The sequence below is a fragment of the Tasmannia lanceolata genome, unplaced genomic scaffold (assembly GCF_043159265.1).
Source record: "Tasmannia lanceolata isolate RefF3 unplaced genomic scaffold, GAP_Taslan_0.1 ptg000003l, whole genome shotgun sequence".
NCBI classification, from domain to species: Eukaryota; Viridiplantae; Streptophyta; class Magnoliopsida; order Canellales; family Winteraceae; genus Tasmannia; species Tasmannia lanceolata.
This window is the reverse complement of record NW_027518680.1, coordinates 16,797,565-16,818,905: the sequence shown is the minus strand read 5'-3', so window position 1 is coordinate 16,818,905 and position 21,341 is coordinate 16,797,565. Positions and strand designations below refer to the sequence as shown.

General features: G+C 39.7%; 1 protein-coding gene across 1 annotated transcript in view; it reads left to right on the top strand.

The window, feature by feature from the left end:
- Nucleotides 1–18,991, top strand: part of LOC143852839 (uncharacterized) — a 76,634-nt gene extending 57,643 nt beyond the window's left edge. The window contains exon 3 of the mRNA XM_077362462.1: nucleotides 18,277–18,991. Within this exon, the coding sequence (XP_077218577.1) occupies nucleotides 18,277–18,960 (684 nt within the window). The 3' untranslated portion in view covers nucleotides 18,961–18,991. The remainder of the gene's footprint in view (nucleotides 1–18,276) is intronic.
- Nucleotides 18,992–21,341: the final 2,350 nt, after the last annotated feature.

The window sequence follows — 21,341 nt, the reverse complement described above, 5'->3', positions numbered from 1 at the left end:
GATGCCACCCTCATAGCATAGCACGAGTGGCGATATAAAAAGAAAGAGATATGTCTCGATCCGGAACCGAGGTTCGAAACCGAGACATACCTGAAATAAACTCAGAGTCGCCATCAATGGATATGCCATGGAACCCTAAAATCAAATCCTCTGTGCAATGGATAACCAGAAATATATATGGGTTCGTGCCTGGTTACGAATGGGGAAGGTCCGAGAGCACCCCCAATTCGTCCGAGTGCAAGCACTTGGTCTCTTATGCCATTTTTAGTAACTCCAAAGAAGTTTGAATAAAAATCATGTGAAATGGGAACAATCCTCAGGACTCGTCTACCTAAGCATGCATTTCCTGAGGATAAAAATAATAAACACATATAAAATAAAATGAAAGATGTGTCACCTAAGCATAGCTAGGTTATGAGTGACAAGCCTAATGGGTGTCTAAGTTCTGATGTACAAACACATGCAAGCTATAGCTAAAGGTATAAGATCAGTACAATAAAGTAAGAAAACATATCAAATCCTACAATAACAGCACAACAAATCCTAAGACTCTAAACGAATTAGCCCGAGCCTTCGGATGGTCTGGTATTCATCCAAAGAAGCCTACGTATCCCCGCCTCCACGAGAATCAAGGCAACGTAGTTCTTCGCGCCTATTCTAAGCTAGGATGCCTAAAACACCTAGACCTCTATCCTAGACTCGATCTAAAAGACCGGACTAGTTATTAAAGTTTATTATATGATTATTTAAATTCCGGTGAATTGTGGATTTTATGACACCCTATATACCCTAATTAAATGCAGATTAGCCCCAGGCTAATGCAGGTGGTTCCTACAACCTATGTGTAACTAGGCTGCGTTTCCTAAGGAAAACAAAGGGTGGACTAACGCATCATATTCTAGTCATCAGTCGGCGATATGGATCGCCAGCTGACCGGACGGAGGCGCTCCTATAACTCTAGGACATACCCCTAACTCTAAAACAAGCACACAACAGACAAACAATCAAGCAACCTAACAAAAGAAAATCCTAACTCTAAAACTCTCTATCTAGGAGAAACTCCTAACTCTAGAGGAAGATCTTTTGAAAACAAGATTAGAAAGGTTGCTTATTCAAAGAAAAAGATTTTAAAATGTTATTTACCAAAAGTTTGGCTGGACTTGGGATATAAATCCCAAGCTGCACTACGTACCTCGGAAGAGGATCAAGCTAACGTAGTTCGAAACGAACTCTCTACCTAACAAACACTTACAGCAAATCAACTATTTTTTATGCTTTAAGTTTCTAATATTTTTGAGATTTTTAATGATTTCAATGTTTATGGATTTTAAAATTTCTGATGCTTTCACCCTTTTGGCCAAAGACCGGAGGGAATATACAAAATAACACCCTAGGGACAAACCCTAGGGTGAATAAGGGAAACTATGCTCTAATATTACCGTTATAAGAGCAAATGAGTCAAAGACTCTCTAATAAGAGTAACCGATAACACTGAAAATGAGATAACGGAGTCAAAGACTCTCTAATGACCGCAAAAGGAAAGGCGAGTCAAAGACTCTCTAATAAATCCAACTGAAAGTACAAATGAGTCAAAGAATCTCTAAGAAAACTGCGAAAGAGATAAATGAGTCAAAGACTCTCTAATAACATCACCAAAGGAATAAATGAGCTAAATATTCTCTGAAAGAAATGGAAACACGATTCAAAGACTCTCTAAGAGAGATGAAAACACGAGTCAAAGACTCCACTGACAACAACTAAAGGATATACGAGTCAAAGACTCTCTAAGAGATGAAAACACGAGTCAAAGACTCCACTGACAACAACTAAAGGATATACGAGTCAAAGACTCTCTAAGAGATGGAAACATGAGTCAAAGACTCCAAAAACACCGACTAAAGGATATACGAGTCAAAGACTCTCTGAGAGATGGAAACACGAGTCAAAGACTCCACTGATGCTAATTAAAGGATAAATGAGTCAAAGACTCTCTAATAACACTACATTAAAGACAAATGAGTCAAAGACTCTCCTATAACACCACCTAAAAGGCAAATGAGTCAAAGACTCTCTAATAACACCATCTAAAGGATGAATGAGTCAAAGACTCTCTAATCAAGGGCTAACTCCTATGCGAATGAACTATCGAATAAGGAGAAGATCACAAGTAAAAAGGAATAAGAATTTGTGCACATTTGGCGGAGGTAAAAACACCCAGTCGGGCCGAACAGCTACCTAGCCCTAGGGTGCAACAAATGTGCAACCCAATACCCATAAGGTTAGGGGTATGAAGCCAAGCCGAGTAGGGTGTTCTCCCAAAACCAAACGGCGCACAAAGAGGAGGTTTAGCAAGAGAATGAGACCGGACGGGTCTCCTAAACACACACAAAGACGGGCTCTAAGCAACCTTATCATTGCCCTTGCAAGGGGGAAGCAAGGCTAAGACAACTAATTGACCAAATTGGTCTCTAATTAACAGAGGTACAAATTGAGGTGCAACCTCGGAGAGGATTCTACAAATGAGGCCAAGCAGGCCTTCTAAAGGCTAATCATTTATCAAAATCAAAGCAACCTCCCTGAGGTTAAGCTAAAAATGAGGCTTGCCTCCAAAGGAGGATCGCCTAACGAGACAAAGTATGTCTTCTAGTACGGGTTATAGTGTCTAAAGAAATCTAATCAGAAACCAAAAAGACTGTGTTAGTCTAACCAAAGAGAGAGGAAAAAGGATACCAGATAATCTCAAATTTTCAATCAATTATTATAAAAACAAATCAAATATCAGCAAAATATGATCTACAACTAAAGAGTGCACAACCTGTAGCAATCATAAAATGATAAACACTCATTAATTAGTCCAGACCAGCCGCTGGATAGCCTAATAAAGCAAAAATAATATCAAACACTTTTATGCCCAAACACAAACACCACCCCAATATGGGGATGAAATCAGATGATGCTAAAGTAATCATCTGATATCATAATACACATGATAATATTTCTAATCCCGCCTTGAAATCAGACAGTACTCGTGTCGATAATATCGAATAGAGTAGTCATCTGATCTCCTTCTTTCTTAAAACAATTTATTTAAAATAAAATTAATTATGATAAGCTTTCAAGATAGTCTCACCTGGACAGTCCATTCATCTTCAGAATCTAACTCAAAACTTAACATAAAAGAAGAATCTTAAATTTTCAACAAATTATACAAATGCATGCAATGAACAGAAATTGACATAACTAAAGCTGCTTCGGGATTAAAAGGAAAAGCATATGAAGAATACCTGAGATATGAGATTTCTTCCCTTTGATTTTTCTTTTACATCTACAGATCTCCTCTTTTGGACAAATTGCAGTCGGACCTAGGCGAAAACCACGGTGAAGGCGCATGATATGACCGGAGATAATGGTATCTTGTCCAAGATAGCGATGATCAGCAAGGGAGATGAAAGTAAAGACAATCAGAGATATGATCCAAGGCAATCTGAGCTTAGATTAGGCTATTAGCAAAGGTAATCGGATTCCAGTGAAAATTTCTGGAATCAATGCATATCAAATCCCAATCTTGCCCTAACAATCTGAGTATGTATCTCTTTGCCACTTCTAATGGCTGCCAGTAGTGCACACGCAGGAAGAACCGTAGTGAGAGTAACCCAACTGAAACTTAAACCCTCACTCTGCATCTTCCTAAACACATCCAGACACTCCCCAACTCGATCCCAACGGACAAACCCAACAAGTAGAGTATTCCAAGAGACAATATTTCTATGAGGCATATCATCAAACAGTTGGCGAGCATCATCCAAACACTCCCCACATTCAGCATACAATCTAAAAAAAACATTGCTCACTACCTTATCAGGAACAGTAACATCTCTAGACTTTAAAACCTCCGCATGGACCGCCCGGCCGAGGCCAAATTCCGAAAAATCGGAGCATGCTTTGAGCACAGACGAAAAATCAAAATTACCAGGCGGCAGGAGCTTCGCCGGAGCTCTGACGAAAATAACCGGAATTAGAGACGGCGATAAGAGGTAGATGATGATGATCTCGGTGTTGGATCGGAATTTTGAGCTGGACGGAGATGGAGCTACCCTTTTCTTCCTCCCTCTGTTTTTCTCTTGCGGCTGCCTCCTGCAAATCCTTTCTCTTTAAAAAAACAGATCTAAGTGCCTCCTTCTTGATGGTGGTTTATGATGATGGCAGCAGAGATTTGCGTGAAAATGAGGGTAGAGATGAAATTAGGGGTGAAAATCGGTGGAGCTCGACGGTGAGAAATGGTGGTCGGTTGATGGCGGCTGAATGGGTAATAACGGGTTCTGTAGAGGGAGCGGTCGGATTCCGGCAAGGTCCCGAAATTAATGGAGGTGATGAGGACGATGGTGGTGGTAATGGTTGGTGGGTTTGGGTTTTGAGAGTTAGTAGCAGATTTGGGAAGGGTAGATGGTGATTTTGAGTTGGAAAATGGGTTTTAATGGTTTGAGAGGGTGAAGATGTCTTGCCGGATTCCGACTAGGGAGATCGGAGGAGATGAAATGGGTTTTTAAGGTTCTGGATTTTGCAAAGAAATGAGGATGGGGTTTGATGGTGGGAGATGATGGGTTTCGGTGGTGGGAGATGATGGGTTTCGGTGGTGGTAATGGATCGGAGGTGGGTGAGGTAGAGGTGTAGCAGATTTAGAGAAAAATGAAAGGGGTTTGGGTTTTTAGGCTTTTGCAGAGAAGAAGAAGAAGAAGAAGGTAGGGTTGCTGGTGGTCGGAGGTGGTGGTAGGTTCGGGGAAGAAGAAGAAGAAGAAGATGTGGTTGCTGGCCGTCGGAGGAGGTGGCCGGCCGATCGGAGCTCCGGCACCATTGCCGGAGGAAAAGCACTCACCCTTTCTCTGCAATCTCTCTCCTTTTGTCTCCCCTCCTTTTCTTTTTTTTTTTGAAAATTCAAGAAAAACCATCTCTAATCTCTGAAAATCTCAGATCCAGATCTGAGATTTTCTCTCTGATTTTTGAAACAAAAATGGATTTTTTTTTTTTTCTAAACTTCGTCCGATGGTTTTATCAAAGGGAAATGATTAATTTTTGACTCATCTATTCTACTCCAGGACAGCCCCCTTGTAGATGATTCACTCCCCTTTTGGGAGCGAACTACATTCATTGCCCAGGTCTGTTCGCTGAGCAAAATGGCTCCGATTTCGATGAAAATTTGCAGGGACCCCGGTAGGACCCCAACCTAGTTTAGGATGAAATTTGGGGCCTAATTCCAAGATTTGATAAGGTTTCACATCAACGCTACGAATTTGGGTCCGGTCAAAATGGGGTGTCTACAGATTGCCAAGGATGACGAAATGATCTAAGACCCACAAGGCAAAGCTCTAATGAGACTGGACAAGTCTCTAACAAATAAAAGCGATGACAACACTAAGGAGAAGCTCCTAAAAATAATTAAAGGAACGGAGAAATGAGTCAAAGACTCTCTAATACCGCTATCAAAAGACGAGCGAGTCAAAGACTCTCTAATAAGGACAAATGAATCAAAGACTCCTTAATAAGAACAAACGAATCAAAGACTCTAATAATACAACTAAAGAAAATAATAGAGTCAAAGACTCCCTAATAACGACAAATGAGTCAAAGACTCTCTAATAATACTAACTAAAAGATGAGTGAGTCAAAGACTCTCTAATAAAATCACCTGAAAGGAGAGTGCTAACGAGACTAAGTAAGTCTCCTAAAAAAAAGGCTCACAGTACTTCCATCATTGTCTTGGCAATGATTAAAGACAAAGGCAACTAACAGACCAAATTGGTCTCCAACTAGCAAGGGTACAAGTTGAGATACAACTTGGAGGAGAACTCTATAAATGAGGCAAGGCATGCCTCCTATGGGTACACTATCTATCAAGATCAAGGTGATCTCCCCGAGGGTAGACTCTAAATGAGGCTTGTCTCCAAAGGAGCAAGGCCTAATGAGACATAGCATGTCTCCTCGTAGGGGTCTAATTTCTACCGGCGCCCAAAAGACTAGTAAAGTCTACTATACAAAGGAGGGGAGCTCTACTCGGACTGAGCAAGTCCCCTAAGGATGAGCTTGGGCTAGCGCCTTCATCGCTCCAGTAATGAATGGGGCTACTAATATCTAAAAGACATCTAAAAGACTAAGCAAGTCCCCCTAAGGAATGCCAACCCATACAAAGTCATCATAACTCTTCGAACAGACTAAAACCTGATGCAATTTATAATACCAACACATTTTTTTTATATACATGGTATTGATACAATTGAACATTCAATCATCCCCTGCCCAAGGACTAAATATCAAATGAGGCTCTATTAAGGGATTCTATAGAAAAGTAATTCACAGCCATTTATCAACTCATTCAACAGACATACATGAGTAGCACTATACCATTTCCAAAATGCAACACCATACTTATTCCATCCTGTTCATAGCATAAGCATTATCTGTTGTGAAAGGAATGGTATAATAAGAGAATTCATTATGGACTATTCAGAACATCTCAACAATCAATGAACTTCCAACTGAAATGAAACCATAGCCTTCAATTCAGACACTAGACTACATTAATTTTCAGCTAATTAAAGAAGCACAATAAAGTGAATTCATGATGTATCCTTTCGACTCAGTAATGAAGGAATATGAAAGCTTCAGTTCTACTGTACAAACACTATGAGAGGAGCATCACTAGCATATAATACTATCAATAAGCTTCCAAAATACCGAGCATATGACTGACAATTTGGGATCAAATCTGCAACAATGCCCTAGCCACTTTTTAACTGATGGGGCATTTCTCTTCCAAATAAACAAACCGAACTAAATCAATCCATGTCAACTTGCTATCTTACTACTTACAGAATAGTGATGTATTTCAGCACTTCTAAACAATTCTCACAACAGATCTGGAAGAACATGATTGAATATGAGTAGCTACAAAGTTATACATTTGACTCCAAATTCCCACAATATTAATTTCAATGAATATTCATTCACACATCATTAAAGGAAATCATAGAACCTGACCAAATGAAATTCAGGTCTAGAAATTTTGCAAGGAAATGACCAATCCAAGTGTAACAATATCAAGCTTGAATAAACCCAAGAATGTTCTAAAGATAAAAGAAAATAAAATGATCAAATAATTCCTACTCCCGCACCCTCGACATGGGGTAAAGAAACGAGATCAAATAAAGCACACAATCAAACCCTCGACAAGGGGTCTCTAGTGAAATCAGATGGTACTCATACCCTCGACATGGAGTAGAGCGATCATCTGATTTCCTACAGCCATTGAACACACATAACTTTCCAATTCATCTCCAACACAATTTACACCATACCAGCAAAACCACGGATAATCAATGGCATGCAATGAACAGAAATTAACATAACTAAAGCTGTTTCGGGATTAAAAGGAAAAGCATATGAAGAATACCTGAAATATGAGATTTCTTCCCTTTGATTTTTTTTTATATCTACAGATCTCTTCTTTTGGACAAATTGCAATCGGACCTAGGCGAAAACCATGGTGAAGGCGCATGATATGACCGGAGATAATGGTATCTTGTCCAAGATAGCGATGATCAGCAAGGCAAGTGAAAGTAAAGACAATCAGAGATATGATCCAAGCCAATCTGAGCTTAGATTAGGCTATTAGCAAAGGTAATCAGATTCCGGTGAAAATTTCCGGAATCAATGGATATCGGATCTGGATCAGAAATAGAAACGGTTGGATCTAAGGTTTAAAATTGGGAATTGAAAAATAAAACTCAGATCGGGAATCAAAGAGGTGACAACATGCGGGTGATAGTAACCGAATCCAGCTTAAATGGAGGTAAAAGATGAACCGATTGTAAGCGGATCTGAGACTTGAGTCGCCGGATTCCGGTGGAAACTATCGAAGAAGATGAAGACTTAGGGTTTCATATGGCTGAAATAGAGAGGCCATGGTATCTGAAAGAGTCATGATCAAATCTACAAGATATCAACACTGGCAAGCCACCGGAGAAGAGGGAAAATGAGCAAGATGTAAGTCTCTCTCTCTCTCTCTCTCTCTCTCTCTCTCTGAAACCCTCTGCAAAAGAGAAAATCCTCGATCCCCTTTTCTCCTCTCTCTGCTAATCTCTCATCTCTATTGTTTTTCAACGAGAATCAGAATCCTCTCCCCCTCTGCTTTTCTCCTCAGATCTCAGATCTCAGATAGCAAGGATCGGCCGGAGCTTGGAGATTCTCGATGGGGATTTGGGTTTACTGGAGGTGGAGGAAGCTGGAAGAAGAAGTAAAAGGAGAAGAGGAGTCAGGGATTGGGATGGAGAGATGGTGGTGCAGACCAGAGCTCCGGCACCGTTGCCGGAGAAGAAAAACCTCCCTCTCTCTGCCTCTCTGGAAATTTTCTCCACGAAAATGAATTCCTCCCTTCTGATTTTTTTTTCTCCCTAGTTTTTATGCCCACACGATGGTTGTTGATAGTGGCACACCTCAAATTGATGGGCGCACAAAATCTGATTGGCGCGCCCGTCAATTTGTCCTCTTATTGCTTGGGTTGGCCCGCTGCAGGATAAATCACCCCCCTTTTGGATTCGCTACGCACACTGCCCTGGTTCGTTCACTGAGCAAACGCGCTCAGATCTCGACGAAATTTTACAGAGACCTATAGGAGACTTTAAGCTACCCCAGAGTTCAATTTGGGACCCTAGCTCACTGATTTGACGAGGCTTCGCACAAACATCGTGAACATGGGTCAGGTCAAAATGGGGTGTCTACAGTGTGCAAACCATCACATACATAAGACTCCCTACAGCAGAGGAGTAAGGAATCTTTTATTTCTCTTCCTGCATAGCCATCACCCAACTATCTCTGCCTTTATGAGGCTGTGTGTCCTGAAAAGTTTCTGACCCCTCTCATCAGTAACCAAGATATAATCTGAGGTGGGGTATATTGATGATGGTCAATACTCTCTCGTAGATCTTCTAACTTGGGTTTCTAATTTATCTGCATGTGGGGGCTGCTCTCCCTGCTCATGCTCTATCATATCATCATGGTCACCTACATCTTATCCATAATCATTATCTTCTTCTTCCTATACTTCTCTGCCATATGTAACATGTTGTGATGGACAATGAATAGATGTATGATCTGGAATACCATCAACTACATCCTTAGGTTTTTTAACCATCTAAAAATCTACAAAAGTTAGGTCTTCATGAAACACAACATTTCTGCTTATAACCATCTTCCTCTTTTCACGATTTCATAGGCCGTAGCCGAATTCTTCATTTCCATAACCCACAAATATAAATGATGTGGCTTTATCATCAAGCTTTAACATTTTCTCTTTGGGCACATGAGCAAAGGCTTTACACCCAACACATTCAGATGAGAGTAGGAAACATCTTTTCCTGTCCACACTCTTTATGGAATATCAAAATTCAAGACAGCTAAAGGAGTTCTGTTAAATAAGGAGAAAGCGGTACGAACTGCTTCTCCCCAAAATGACTTTGACAGCTTAACCATCTTCACCATATATTTGACCCTCTCGTAATAGTGCGGTTCATTCTTTCTGCTATCCCATTATGTTGTGAAATACCAGGAACCGTTTTCTCATGCCTTATGCCATTTTTAGAACAATAACCTTTAAACTCATTCGATGTATACTCTCTTCATTATTAGTATAGAGTCACTTCAAAGGTTTTCCTATCCCTCTTTCTACCGTAGCTTGAAATCACTCAAAACATTGCAGCATGTGGTCTTCTGTTCTCAACAAGTAAACCCACACTTTCCTCGATGCATCATCAATAGAAGTGGCAAAATAATGATTCCTATAATGGGATTCCACCTTAATAGGACCGCATACATCAGAGTAAATCATGTCTAAAATATTAAATTTTCTTCCTGATGACATACGAAAAGAAACCATATAGTACATAAAAAATAATCATAAGGGTCAAGATGCTTACCATCGTATGCCAAAAGCTAGGAAAATTACTTTCAGCAACATTCACCACATCCTTGCACACTTTTACATGAGTTGTATCGTGTGCAACAAACCTTCCCCTTTGCAACAATGAGTGAACTTTTGGTAAGTTTTCATGTTCCCTTACTAAAGTATCTTTCATAGCCTTGTTTATTCATGGCTATCCCAGAAATCATATTAATGCTTAAATTAGGGAGTCAAAGTGCACCCATCATTGGTTTCTATAAACACATCACCAATTCTAATAATCTTTAAGAGACTAGTGTTGCCCATCTTCACCATACAAAAAGTCCCTTGCTTTATATCAAGTGAAGAACTCTCTATTGGGATTAGTATGGTAAGATACACCTATAGCAACAATCCACTCTATACTCTGATCTACAACATGCAAACACTCTTCTTCTCCAAAAGAGAGTGTCACCGTTTCTATATTAGACACAGTAGGTGTAGTGTTCTTATCATTATCCTTCTTCTGAGTTTTACCTTCTTTCTGTTATCTTTCTAGACCCAACAATTCCTCTTTATATGAGCCTCTTTACTATAGTGGTAGCATTTATTCTTTTCTCTTGACTTCAACCTTTCTTTGGATTTGTCATGATTTTGTGGCAAATATTTTGTGGCTCTCTGTTTTTACTTTTACCTCGTTTTCCACGAAAGGAGCTTGTGCATAGTCTGTACCCATTGATTTCCTTGCAGTCTCTCCATTCAGCAAGTTATTAGTAACTTGACTCATAGTAAGCACACCATCGGGAGCAGAGTTACTAAGTGGTAACACCAAAGTTTCCCAATTGTCAGGTAATGAGCTTAAAAGTAACAATGCCTGTAACTCACCATCTAGCACCATCTTCATTAAAGACAACTGGTTCATTATGCTATGAACTTCATTCAAATGCTTTGCAATTAAATCATCATCTTTGACTTCCAATTCACAAGCTTTCTAATTAGGAAAGTTTTGTTCCCAAGCCGATCGCTCTTTTGACTTTGGAAAAATTCTCTTTATCAGTATAGCATTCTCGTCTTTCTCTCATAGAGAGTCTCTAACTTCTTCCAAAGAGAATTTCCAGATGTTTCATTAGAGATATGGTGGAACCAAGGTCTGAAATTTCGGTTTCAGCCTCAACCAAAAATGAAATTTCGGTGTAAATTTCGATGGCAATTTCGATTTCGGTACAAATTTCTGTGAAAATAATATAGTTCGGCCGAAATTTTGAAATTTTGGTTTCAGTTTTAAATTTCGGTCCCAACAAGAATCCGAAATTTTGGTCGAAATTTTGATATTTCAGCCGATATTTAAAAAACATGGGTGGAAGTACACTGTCATTCAACCATTGCCTAATATGTCTGATAGCCTTTCTATATAATTTTTCTAAGCTGTATCAGATATATTAGTCAGCTTGGCCTCATCGCCTTCAATGGGTTCATACAAATCCTTACAATAAAGTATACCCTCCATTTTTAATTTTCAATTTCCAAATAATCCAATTTGATCTCGTAAGTTTGATCATGATTCCTGTAGGACTCTCCATTTCAATCCGCACATAACTACACTTTTAAGCAACCAAAGCTTTGATACCACTTGTTGAGACTTGGGTGAACTCATGCTTAAAAGCTAGCCGTTAAGGGGGAGGGTTTCCCAAGTCCTTATGTTAAAGCATAAATGATTAATTAATGCCATCTCCTACGGCTTAAGCTATTGGAGTAATTGGTTGGTTCACAAGGAATCATCGCAAATTGCCTGGGTTCAAAACTGCTTGTTATTAAAAATCCGCATGTAATGGCCAACTCAAAAGAGGGGCCACATATGCCACGTGTAGGGAAACCCTAAAAAATAGGGGCCACATGTGAGGGGGAGTGTTAAAGTATAAAAGATAGATTAATGCTATCTCCAACCGCTTATGCTTTTGGAGTAATTGGTTGTTTCACACCTTATAAGCCCATCCACATCCATTCACTTTTCCAATGTGGAATCATTGCTTTTTTGTGGAACCCCCAACATCTCTCTCTCTCTCTCTCTCTCTCTCTCTCTCTCTCTCTCTCTCATTGGAAAAACTTCAAGAAAAATTGCACATCCTATCTCCCTCTCTTTGTTTTCTATTAAAATAAGGGAAATGATATTTTCACCCCTTTTCATCCTTGGCCCACGGCCCTTCTAGTGTATTTTGGACTACTCTTTTTCCACTAGAAGGGGTGTAGCCCAAGGACGAAAAGGGGGTGAAAATATCACTTCCCTAAAATAAGGAAACATATAAAAGTATAACTCCTTATCAAATTAAGAAGGGGTCTGCTAGCGTCCATTGCAAAAGGCATTTCTCAGACGGTCTGTCACATGTCAGAGCAACCACACAGGCTCACTTTTCAGCAGATTTTGTCTTCATTCATGAGGTGGCTGCTGTGAAATGCGACAAACCGTCTGAGAAATGCCTTCTACGATGGATGCTAGCAAATCCCAAACAGGAATAATCCACTCAAGTTGTGAGAAACTATACAAAATCCTCACATATAGATGATTCTAACCCCTTGATATATAGGGAATGGCTAAAGTTCCCTAAAGAGTAGCGAAAAAATTGGTTTGATAAGGATGGAATGTCCCTCCGGCATCTAATGTGGACAGTGCGGATCACCTGGTGATCGCACACCTATTTGTAATCCCGACCACATGTGCACCATGTGGTAGCAATGGTCAAATGTTAGGAACCAATGTGTACCTTGTGGTAGCAAAGTCCTAGGCCCGGTTTGTTTGAGATTATGATAACCAATACTGAGGCCCTAAACTGATTATCGAACTCAAAATTAATGTAATTTGAGTCCAATAATTGGTTTGGTAGCTCACCATCGGTTGTTGTCATAATCGCAAACGAATAGGGTCCTAATGTTACAGACGAATCCTAGAAGTGATGGTTGGGATTGCCGGTTCTTATTAATCTATCTCTTGTTTTGTTTATTTTTACTCTTAGTAGATTTAACTCAAATTAAAGTATCTAAACATTTTTTGTGTTAGAGGTATTAGGTCAAGCAAGAGGTTGCTTGAAGCATTACACCCAAGGTATCTAATTTGGAATACTAAGTTTGTTGCCCCCAGCCCCTATATATAGAGATACACTAGGGTTAATGACTGGTTAATGGACTCTAGCCCATGTAGGACCACTACACCGGTCCATTACCTTATTGGGCTTATCTTAGAACATACATGAGTTATATCATATACCCAACAATCTCCTCCTATGTTCTACTTATAGCACAATCCAATAGATAGATAATGTGATGTCCAAACAAATATTGAATCATCCATAGCGGCATATCAAAAAAGATTTGTAATCTAACTGAAAACAATACTTTTAAGACTAACCAAGAGTTTTAGAAATAATCTAAACTCAAAAGAAAGGTAGTTTCACATATAAGTGAACCCCACCTATCTTAGATGAATTCATTCATGGGGTATGATTCTCATCGAGATCCAAAATAATGTTCTACAAAAAGGTGAACTCTATACATACTGAAATGAAAGCATAGCCTTTATGACTTTAGAAGATTTACTCATCAAGTAAGTCATCTTCAACAAAATCCAAATCGGGACAAGCTCCTCCTTTTTCGCCAATTCCTATGAATTACCAAATATGGATTTCAAGAAAATGAATCCAATCATTTGTGTAAAACACTAAGGTATCTAGTTCTACTTGAAGAAGAACTTAGTACAATTCCATAATTCACGAAAGTATCTAGTTCTACCTAAAAAAGAACTTAGTACAATTCAAAAATGACTGAAAAAGTATCAGTATCACTCTCACCATAAGCATCATTGTCAAGTTTCAATAAAGAACAAGACCTAAATAGCTTCTTTTGCAAAGAACAATTCCTAATTGTCAAGTTTCAATAAAGAACAAGACCAAATAGTTTCTTTTGCAAAGAACCATTTCATGTTTCTTTTTAAAATGTTACAGTCATCTTATCCATATTTGAGTTAAGATGTATCATCAAGTTTGAAATGTACAACATTTCCCAAAAAGGACATGTCATCAAATGTCGAATGACATACAACAACTGTAAACATCATCGAAACATATCAAGTGCCTATCTTGGCCAAGAGAGGGAGATTCAAAAAATTCAAAATAACATGGATGTAGGTTAAGACATGTCTACACGGTCTTTAACCCTATCTCCCCCACAATTTTGAATATTCGATTTTTGGTCAGTCCCTTTTGTGAGAGCTTCGGCCTATTATCCTTCGATTTCGTATCAATCAAAGTGATAATCCTGTGTTCTTGAGATAATTCAGCATATGGCCTGTTTCAACCTAAGATGTCTCCTCTTACCATGAAAGAGTAAGTTCTTCACAATCGTAATAGTAGCTTGATTATCACAAAACACACTTAAGGAATTAATCCTTAACCGGGTCAGTGGAATGTCCATAAGCAGATTCTTTATCCATTCTGCTTTATCACCAGCAGAAGCTAGAGCATAAAGTTCTGATTCCATGGATGACAGAGCAATGCAAGTCTGTCTCTTCGACTTCCACGCAGCAGCAGCTCTACTCAGGGTAAACACATAACCACTGGTATACTTACTGTCTCTTAATTCTAAGCCCCATGATTCATCAGAATATTCTTCCACAATAAGTGGGGGGCCACCATAGTTTTGAGCATACTCTTGAGTACACGAAAGGTATCTCATCAGCCTCATAAGGGCATTTATGTGCTCATAGCCAGGATTGCTAGTAAAACGACTCAGCATGCCAACTATAAAGGCTATGTCTGGCCTAGTGCAACACAAATCATATATGAGACTATCAATCAGTTTAGAATAATCTAACTGACTCACTCTGTCTCTTCTTTAGAGATCAGCTTCTTGGTATAATTATAATGGTGTCTCAATCGATTTGCACTCACTGCATCCTCAGAAGGAAAGTAGTTTTTCATATAATGGGCTAGGCCAAAGGTGATTCCTTGCCTTACAAAAACTTACTTTCATACCAAGAATGGTGTTAACAATACTCAGGTCTTTTCATGTCGAATTTTGTACCCAAGATTAGTTTCACATTACTCATCACAAAGAGATATTGGAAACAAGAATCAACATCTACATACAAGTAATAATCATGACCTTATTCGACACAAAACGATAAGAAAGACATTTATCCGAGTAATTTGTCAGAAATCCAAAGCTCTTTACTACTTTGTTAAATTTCTGATGTCACAATTTAGGTGCTTGATTAAGACCATAATAAACTTTGTATAATCACATACAAATATCTACTTACAACCCATAGTCTTAGCCCCTTTTGGCAAATCGACTAGCTGCCAAGTTAGATTTTCTAACAGAGAGTTCATTTCATCATGAATGGCTTCTGCCCACAATATAGAGTCCCTAGATCTCATCACGTCCTGATAGGATGATGGATCATTCTCCAATTGGTAGGTCACAATGTCCTCACCAAATTCTTGGGTACTCTATCACATGGAGGAGCATATAGAGATGTAGGATGTGATTGGCAGTCAAAGCTGCCTCTCTCCAAATGCAACTAGGCATGCCAGCTGACATTAACATGGAGTTTAACACTTAAGTTAACGCCATGTTCTTACACTCAGCTATGCCATTTGATTGAGGCGAGAGAGGAACAGTAGTTTCAAGGATTACGCCCTGAGAGGCACAGAATTTCTGGAACCCTGTCAATGTGTATCTTCTCCATCTCTATCACTCCTAACTCTCACACTTGTCAAATGTAATTAACATATATAATGGTATCTTATGAGTATTAGTAAGTTAGACCATTTTCTGATAGTGCACATGTCCCAATCGGTTGTGTAACAACTTAGGAGCAATTAGCGATGAACTATCCTAACTATCAGTTTCATTATCTAAACTCAAATCAAACATATCATCTATCAAATATGCACAATCAAAATAGTATGAGTTAACAATCAAAATTACTCTACCACACATAAATGAAGTACATATGCCAGCATAGTCTAAAAGACTAATAGAAATTAAATTCTTTTTAAGAGCAAGAACTACTTTAACAATTTTTAAAGTTAGTATTTGTCCTGAAAAAATGACCAAGTTCGCAGTACTAGCTTGAGTCACCTCTACCTCTGCTCCACTGGCCACTATAACGGTCTCTTTCGCGGCAACAACATCAACTAGTAGTTTCTTAGAGTTGTAAACATGACAAGTGGCTTCTGTATCTAACCACCAATCTGAAGAAGTACTAGCCTTACCGTTGCCTAACGTAGCAACAAAACTCTTAGGCTCAGTCTTACCCACCATCATATGAGCTTCCTTCTGTGGTGTGTCAGATTTAGACTTGTTAGGTCGCCTACAATCTGCCGCAAAGTGATCACATTTCCCACAGTTGTGGCACTTGCCCTTCTTTTCTGGAAGATAGGCTTTTTGGCCTCTAACTTGGGATGTTCAATTTTAGGTAACTTGGGTTTTCGAGGAAATTTCTTGGGATATGTTATCGTGTTAGCAGCAGACTGTTGCTGTCTAACCATCTCCAAGTTATTCCTAGCTCGATTCTCATCTTCAATTCGAATGAATCGTTTGAGATCATCCAGTCTCACTTGCACCTTTTTTCGATACATCTCGGTTTTGAAAGAGTGCCATACATATGGTAACTTATATATAATTGCACCCACAAAAAACGAATCATAGACAACTATTTTTCATCATGTAATTTAGATCTCAAATTCTCTAGATCAGTAACTTGCGGAGTGATTTCCTTGTCTTCTTGAAACTTGAAATCCATGAATTTGTCCACAAGATGGGTCTTGGACAATTCCTCCTCCTTCTTTAATTGAGCATCTAAGTTGTCCCATATTTCTTTAGCAGTGTTATATTTGCTATAGGTTTTTGCAAGACGATCTGAAAGACAATTCAACAAGTAGTCTTTGCAGAAATACTCATCTCTAAGCCATTGCAATTCATCAACTTCTTCATCCGTCTCAGCAAAGGTACTCAAAACGATGGAAAAACAATTCATATATTTTAGACCAAATTGAGTTTTTCGCTTCCATGAGTTAAACTCAGATCCACCAAAGGATTGAAGTTTGACCATCTCAAAAGGCATACCATTATTTTCCATAATATAATATAGATGAGAGGAAAAATTAGAAAGAGTACACCAGATTGGCGAATCGCAAGAACCCAATCCGAGAACCGAATCGAACCGCGAAGAATTCGACCAATAACAAGGTTTGATCCCTCTTAACGAAAAGCAATTCGGCTCCAATAGATTCACTAGCAAGAGGCGGCACAGAGAAAGAGTCCACCTTTTCCGTATAGTTCACCCAAGTTTCTGCTCGAAGAAGTGGCCCCACAAATAATTGGATCCAAAGAGTTTCGGCTCCAAAAAATTAAGCCACAAGAAGATCCTTCCGCAATAGAGATCCGTGCACATCCAAAGCGAGGATGTGTATGCTTGGTCACACCAGAACAGGAAAGCGTTTGAACTAGTATTTGGGCGATCCCACACGAGTGCACCAATGGATGTTGCACTTTTCCACCGACTTGATCAAAGAGAAAGAAACTCCACCTTTGAATTGAGGAGAGAGTGATACCCACGCCCTAAGAATCTTGTCGGATGGATTGAATTTTGGGAAGCAGTAATCACACAAGTCGATTGTTCCTCTTGATAAAATTTAGTGGAAAGTGCATGATTTCGTCAAGAGCCGATCATCAAGGGCATCTTACTCTGTAATATAAAACAGAGCATAAAACCTAAGCCAATCAACGAGAAGGGCAGAACTTACTCGAGCAGGTTTAGAAAAGACCAGGTGGGTCAAATTTCCTTCTCTGATTCACTTTTCTTAAACCCACATTAAACAATCCTAGTAGAAACGATCCCACGTTAGAAACGCCCAAATCGATTTTGTTTTTCCGTTTCAATGGCCTACATATGGGAAAGTCGTAGACGATCCCTCTTTTCTCCTTGATCCCAACGAATTGAAAAATCAAAACCCAATAAAAATCAAAAAACGTGAGAGAGGGGATTAATGCTTCAAGATTGTTAGAGGTATTAGGTCAAGCAAGAGGTTGCTTGAAGCATTACACCCAAGGTATCTAATTTGGAATACCAAGTTTGTTGCCCCCAGCCCCTATATATAGAGATACACTATGGTTAATGACTGGTTAATGGACTCTAGCCCATGTAGACTCACTACACCGGTCCATTATCTTATTGGGCTTGTATTAGAACATACATGGGTTATATCATATACCCAACATTTTGCTCTCATATATAACTTGAAAACTTTTCCAACGTACATGAAGTTTTTTTTTTTTTTTTTGGTTTAGCACAGATGGTGAGGTTCCTACTCTGCGAGACCAAAGTTGATGTAAATGCCTTGAACAGCAGTGGATCCACGGCTCTTGATATGATCAAGAGTGACTCTTTCAATTCTAGTGTGCACCAGCTTGCTTCCACCAGCAATTCTAGTTTGTCCCAGCTTGCTTCCATGCTAGAGGACACCGGTGGCAGGAGGAGCAGTAATTTGGTATCCAGATCCGCTGAAACACAAAAAAAAAAAGGGGTCTCTGCAAGGTTCCCCAGGCGACCAAAGAAGGTTCCTAATTTGTCAAACAAACATTCAGAACACCGACAACGACGATCGTGGCATAACAATCACCGAGAAAAGCAGACTGAGATCCTCTTCCAATCGCTCAGTAGTGCCCGAAACAGAATAACAGGAGTCGCTCTTCTAATTGCAACTGTCGCCTTTGCTGCCGGGATCAACCCACCGGGTGGTGTGTTCCAAGATGGAGCATTGGCAGGGAAATCACCTCTAGGAAGAAAGACCCATTTCAAGGTCTTCTTAATCAGCAACAACATGGCATTGTTCTTGTCACTGGGTATTGTCGTCATCCTAGGAAGCATCGTACGTTTAAGAAATAAAACGGTGGTAAAATTGTTGGAAATGACACATATGGTCATGTGGGTGGCTGTGTCTTTCTTGGCAACGGCTTATTTGGCACCATGTGGGTGATCATGCCACATGATAGGGGGAGCAGATGGGTTTTGGCGACTTCGCTAACAGTTGGAGGGGCTTGTATGGGATCTCTTTTCGTGACTTATGCCGTGTTGGTAATTAGGCAATGGCTAAGGAAAAGGATGCTTCCGCCTCCACCTAGGATGCCTGAGGCGGAGATGATGGTTCCGCCTCCACCTAGGAAATCTTCGCATCCGCCTCCACCTAAGCCCAAGGAAAACCCACCTAAGAAGCTTCTTAAGACAGAAGAGCGGCCTATGGAAGACAGCGCTAAGAAGTCAGAATCCCTGTTAAAGTCGGAAGAGCCTCCTATGATAATCCAAGATTTTCTTAAGCAGATCCCTGAGCCTGAGCCTGAGCCTGAAACTGAGCCGTTTCTCCTCGGTAACTTCGGACGTGTGGGCGAGGAGTCCCTTTTATGTCTGGAGCCACCTATGAAGATCCCTGAGCCTGACCGTGACCCTCCTATGATAATCCAAGCTTCTCTTATGAAGATCCCTGAGCCTGAGCCTGAGCCTGAGCCTGAGCCTGAGCCTGAGCCACCTATGAAGATCCCTGAGCCTGAGCCTGAGCCGTCTCCCCTCGGTATCGTCAGACGTGAGGACGAAGAGCAGAATATTCTAGCATCTACCAATTCGGAGTGCTCCGATTTGGCTACCGATTTGGAGGGCTCCGATTTGGAGGGCTACTATACGTATTAGTTATATATATAGTTGATCGACCTTGCAAAATGCAGATACATATATGTATTAATTAGTTATAAATATAGTGGACCTTGCAAAATGCAGATACATATATGTATTAGTCATAAAAATAGTCGACCGTGCAAGATTCAGATAAGCGTGAATGTTTGTCCGTGCTTCCTCCCAATTCTGAAAGTCGTGATGATCCTTGGGGTTTTATATAGTACAATTTATTTTAGGTATGTGCCTGAACTTTCAGAGGGGCATACTTCAACACATGACTCAATGAAATCCTCAGAATAGCCACACAGGCTCAATTTGTAGCAATTTTTTTCTTATTCCTTTAATGCATATGAGGTGACTGTTCTTTCTGGCAAAAGTGAGCTGGAAAATGGCTTTCCACAAACTGTCCTAGCAATTGTTGGCGACTTTTGTTTAAAGGCATTAGGCGGCTGGCTGTTGCATGAGAGAGCCGCCACCTCAGATGATGTTTGGATGCGCGGTGTGGACTCGGAAAGTAGTGGAATAATGGTCAAGAGGGACGAGACAACCATTGGATTTGCCTGGAATTACCTCATAATGAAGTGGTAAGTAGTGTCACGACCCTAACCGAGATCACGGCTAGGCACGTGACAACGCGGTTTACCCATGGATTCAAATTCCATAGGGATGCAAGGCTAATTATCCTTCAATAAGCATACATAACAATCTAAACTTTCTAACATATGAGTAAATAAATCCACTAGAAATTAAATTCTCAATGAAACTCCAAATGACAAATATGTCTTACAGTACCTGAATGAGAATCTTACTAAAGTCCCGGGTAATCAGCCAATCACTCCCTGAGGTCCAGCGACGTAATTGAAAATTAATCCTCGTATCTAAAAGAGGAAGAAATAGAGTGAGCTCGACAGCTTAAAAAGTAATATGTCCCTATATCAGTTGGATCAAGTAGATTGTCTATATATAGGGAAATGTTATCAGCACTCTTGTATTTTGATAATCGCACTCCTCACTTTATTTAAATGTACAGTATGGCCCACACCATAGGATGACCCAAACCGTCTATTAGATGGGCCACAAGTTAAATAGGTTGTGCCCTGAAAATCATTTCCATAAGTTGATCCAAACCCTCCGATCTATAGAGGGACTGAATATTAGATATATATATATATATGAGGAAAGTGAAGCTACACCACCGGTGTAGCTAACTTAGCTACACCGCCGGCTTAAAATACAATGGGCGCACATTGTTTTGGTGATCCAAAACATTCATTTGATTGGCCCTCACATAGATAGGGTGTCCACCAAAAATCAGCTCCATAGGATCATCCCAACCCTTCAAACTGTGGAGGCAAAAATGGACAAATTTGTGAAGATTTTTACACGTTCATTTTTGCCTCCACAAATCGTAGGGTTGGGATGATCCTATGGAGCTGATTTTTGGTGGACACCCTATCTATGTGAGGGCCAATCAAATGAATTCTTTGGATCACCAAAATAATGTGGGCCCATTGTACTTTAAGCCGGCGGTGTAGCTAAGTTAGCTACACCGGTGGTGTAGCTTCACTTTCCTCATATATATATATATATATATATATATATATATATATATATATATATATATATATATATGAGAAAACGGTTCCTACATACTAGTGTAGATAAGTTATCTACACACTAGCTTAAAATATA